This window comes from Bos javanicus, chromosome X, assembly GCF_032452875.1.
Source record: "Bos javanicus breed banteng chromosome X, ARS-OSU_banteng_1.0, whole genome shotgun sequence".
In the NCBI taxonomy this organism is placed as follows: Eukaryota; Metazoa; Chordata; class Mammalia; order Artiodactyla; family Bovidae; genus Bos; species Bos javanicus.
In genome coordinates this window covers 120,698,315-120,701,418 of record NC_083897.1, presented here as the reverse complement: position 1 = coordinate 120,701,418, position 3,104 = coordinate 120,698,315, and the positions used below count along the sequence as shown (strand labels likewise).

The 3,104-nt window shown below is 56.3% G+C and overlaps 1 protein-coding gene across 1 annotated transcript; it reads left to right on the top strand.

The window, feature by feature from the left end:
• Window positions 1-2,044: 2,044 nt before the first annotated feature.
• LOC133242679 (melanoma-associated antigen B17-like) lies at window positions 2,045-2,884 on the top strand. Its single transcript, XM_061408826.1, has one exon. It carries the CDS (start codon window positions 2,045-2,047, stop codon window positions 2,882-2,884), a length of 840 nt encoding a protein of 279 aa, XP_061264810.1.
• Window positions 2,885-3,104: the final 220 nt, after the last annotated feature.

Genomic DNA, 3,104 nt, shown 5'->3' with positions numbered 1-3,104 from the left:
TAAAAGAGAAAAGCTTGTATCACAGTAATTGTACAAAAGGACAGAAATTCATCTCAGAACTTTCAAGCAATGCCCCTGCAGTCGACTAAGAACCCACAGTGAGAACAGTCAGGCTGAGGAGCCCCTTCACTTTCTCTGCTGGGATTGTGTGGAGAATGGTTGGGGACAGGGGTGGTTTTATACCAGAAAGGGAAGGGTTTCCAGGCTCTGCCTGCAGTCAATATGAAGATCCTGAGTGAGGTGTGAGGGGTTCCACACCACAGAAGGCATTCTCCCATCTTTCCCTGTCGCTTACCTTACCTGCAGCAGCCATTTCCAGGAAGCCTTAGGCAGAAGCGTCCAGATGAGATGCCGGTGCACTTCTCACCAGGCGTGGTGAGGTGAGGTCAACTTCCAGGTGAGGTCTTGCCGTCAGGTCAGCAGACGGGACGTAGTGCAGCATTACGGTTGGAGGAAGGCAGGGATAGAGGACAGAGAGGATCACTCAGCACACAAGGTGCCCCAGAGTGCCTTTACTGTCTGTCTCAGCAGGTCCAGGAAGGCTGTCAGGCTCGGGCTCCCAAATTCTTCCTGCTTTGTTTACTGAAAGAAGTGAGAGGCAAGGAGTGAGGCCAGTTGACTGAAATCAGCAGGGACATCCCAGGACCCACTATGAGTTGAAGGGCCCACATCCCCCCTCTTGCCGGAAACTCCCGCAGAACCCCGCCCACCCAGGCCCCGCCCCTGCTATCCTCCTGGAGCCCACATGCGCATGATAGGAAGTGACGGCCCCCTATCCATGCCGGGGTGCAATGCCATCTTTGAGAGGGCTGCTGTCTTTGAGAGCTGCTGTAGCTGTGACCAGAGGGAGGAGTCCGAGGTCTTATCAGGGGTCCAAGTCAGAGGTGACATGTGTTACAAGTGCACTGGATAGTTACAACGATATGCCCTGTCACTCCCAACACCTTTTCCATCCGAAAAGAGGGGACTTCCCAGCCCCCCGGCAACCCCACACCTGCTCTACGCCCGGAAGCTCGTACCTGGCTCTTAGGTCCAATGTCCATCAGTTACGCACGTGGGTTCTCAGGACATAACCTGGGTCCAGGGGTGATGGATCTGGGTGCAGGGTTGGTGGACCCTGGCTCTGTTCAGTAGAGGGAAGTCCGGGATTCTGTGGAGTGAAAGAGGGACCCGCGGGGGACTGAGTGTCTCCACACCCCAGAATGGCGGCCACGCCTAACCCCTTACCCAGCATGACTTGGCCAGAAAGCAACCAGTCAGCATCTGGGCAGTTCTGAAGGCTGAGGGGCTCCCTGACTGCGATCTCTGACACGGGACACTTGGGGAAGAGGGGACCTCTTTCCGAAGGGCTGGCAGCAGGTCAGCAGAGGGAGGATGTCAGGGCTTGGGAGGAGTCAGGATAATGACCATCGTCTGTATCACACGGCCAACTGAGGACCCTCCCCTCCCCTGTGGCCAGCACTTCCTCCAAGCCAAACATGGGGACGGGGGCGGTGGTCTGTCAAGGGAGTTTGCAGCTTGGTTGTGAAGGGGCAGCCTCGAGATAGCAGAAGGCGGGTCCCAGCTCCTTTCATTGGAGTCCTGAACATTCCCTCCTCTCATCGTCTGGGGTGACAGGGAAAGTGGCAGCCTCAACTTCAAAGCAAGAGAGGGAACAGGGTGGGTGGGTTTGGGGACAGGGGGATATGAGGGAGACTTTCCCCAGTTTTCATCATGATTCTGAAATGTGAACTGAAAGGACCTGCCTCCCCTGCCAGCCCCTACAGGCTTCCCTCTAAAGCCCAGGCAGGTTTGTCTGACTGTGCCCCAGCAATCACTCTCACTTCCTACTCAGTCGTCTCAAAGGAGGAGCTCACCAGGAGAACACAAGACTTATGGGTCCTAGAGCACTGGCCTCAAGGACCCCTCAGAGGCGGCTATGGTTCAAGCCAGGGAGGAATCTCCTCACTGCAGTTGCTCACAACATCTGCTTGTCCTTCCTCTAGGTGCACTCCTTGCCTGCCACCCTGCCTGCATGCACCTGTGATCCATAACCTGTGTCACCATGCCTCAGAGGCACAGGAAGAAGTACCATGCCCGTGTGAAATGCCACCAGGTCCAGGGGGACATTCGTTGTCCCCAGGAGGCCCAGCCCAGGGCTGCTGCAGCCCCCAAAAAGAAGTGCCCCTCCTCCCCCTTTTCTGTCCCTCAGGGTTCTCGCCCAAGCTCCCCTGCTACTGGAGATCACCAGGAGCTTCAGGAAGCCATGGCCCCTAGCTCTCCTGATGCAGGGCCTTCCTGTGCAGGATCTGATGAAGGTGTCCAGGGCCCAAAGGAAGAAAATGCAGGTGCGTCCCAGGCAGCCCCTGCCACTCAGAGCCCTCAAATAGATCCTCTGACCAGGAAGGCCAGCATGCTGGTGGAGTTCCTCCTGGAGAAGTACACCAAGAAGGAGCCCATCTTGCAGCACGCCCTCCTGAAGGTCATTGGCAGCAAGTATAGGCAGCACATCCTGGAGATCCTCAGGAGAGCCTCTAAGCACATGGAGCTGGTATTTGGCCTGGAGCTGACGGAAGTCGACCATAGTAGGAACATCTACACCCTCGGGGGCGATGAAGGTCTGAGTGATGAGTGGGGTCTGCCCAAGTCTGGTTTCCTCATGGTGCCCCTGAGCATTATCTTCATGAAGGGTAACCGTGCCACCAGGGAGGAGGTCTGGGAATTCCTCAGTGCATTGGGGATCTATACTGGGAGGAGTCAGGGGATCTTTGTAGAGCCCAGAAGGCTCATCACCGAAGATCTGGTGCAGAAGAAGTACCTGAAGTACCGACAGGTGCCCAGTGGCGATCCTCCTCACTACAAGTTCCTCTGGGGCCCAAGAGCTTGTTTGAAACCTATAAGATGAAGGTGTTGGAGGTGCTGGACAAGATCCACGATACCGTCCGGACTTCCTTCCCAGACCTCTATGACGAGGCTCTGAGAGATGAGGTGGAGAGAGCAGGGCTGAGAGGCGCGGCCAGGGCTCCAACAATGGCTGAAGCCAGTGCCCCTTCCAGGGCCAAGTCCTACAGCTCCTCCCACATCTAGGGAGGAAGGCCCAGACACTTTCTTACCTTTTGTTTTGG

Excerpts from the sequence above, each read along its gene's own strand:
- LOC133242679 (XM_061408826.1), top strand. The coding sequence starts at position 2,045 with ATGCCTCAGAGGCACAGGAAGAAGTACCATGCCCGTGTGAAATGCCAC.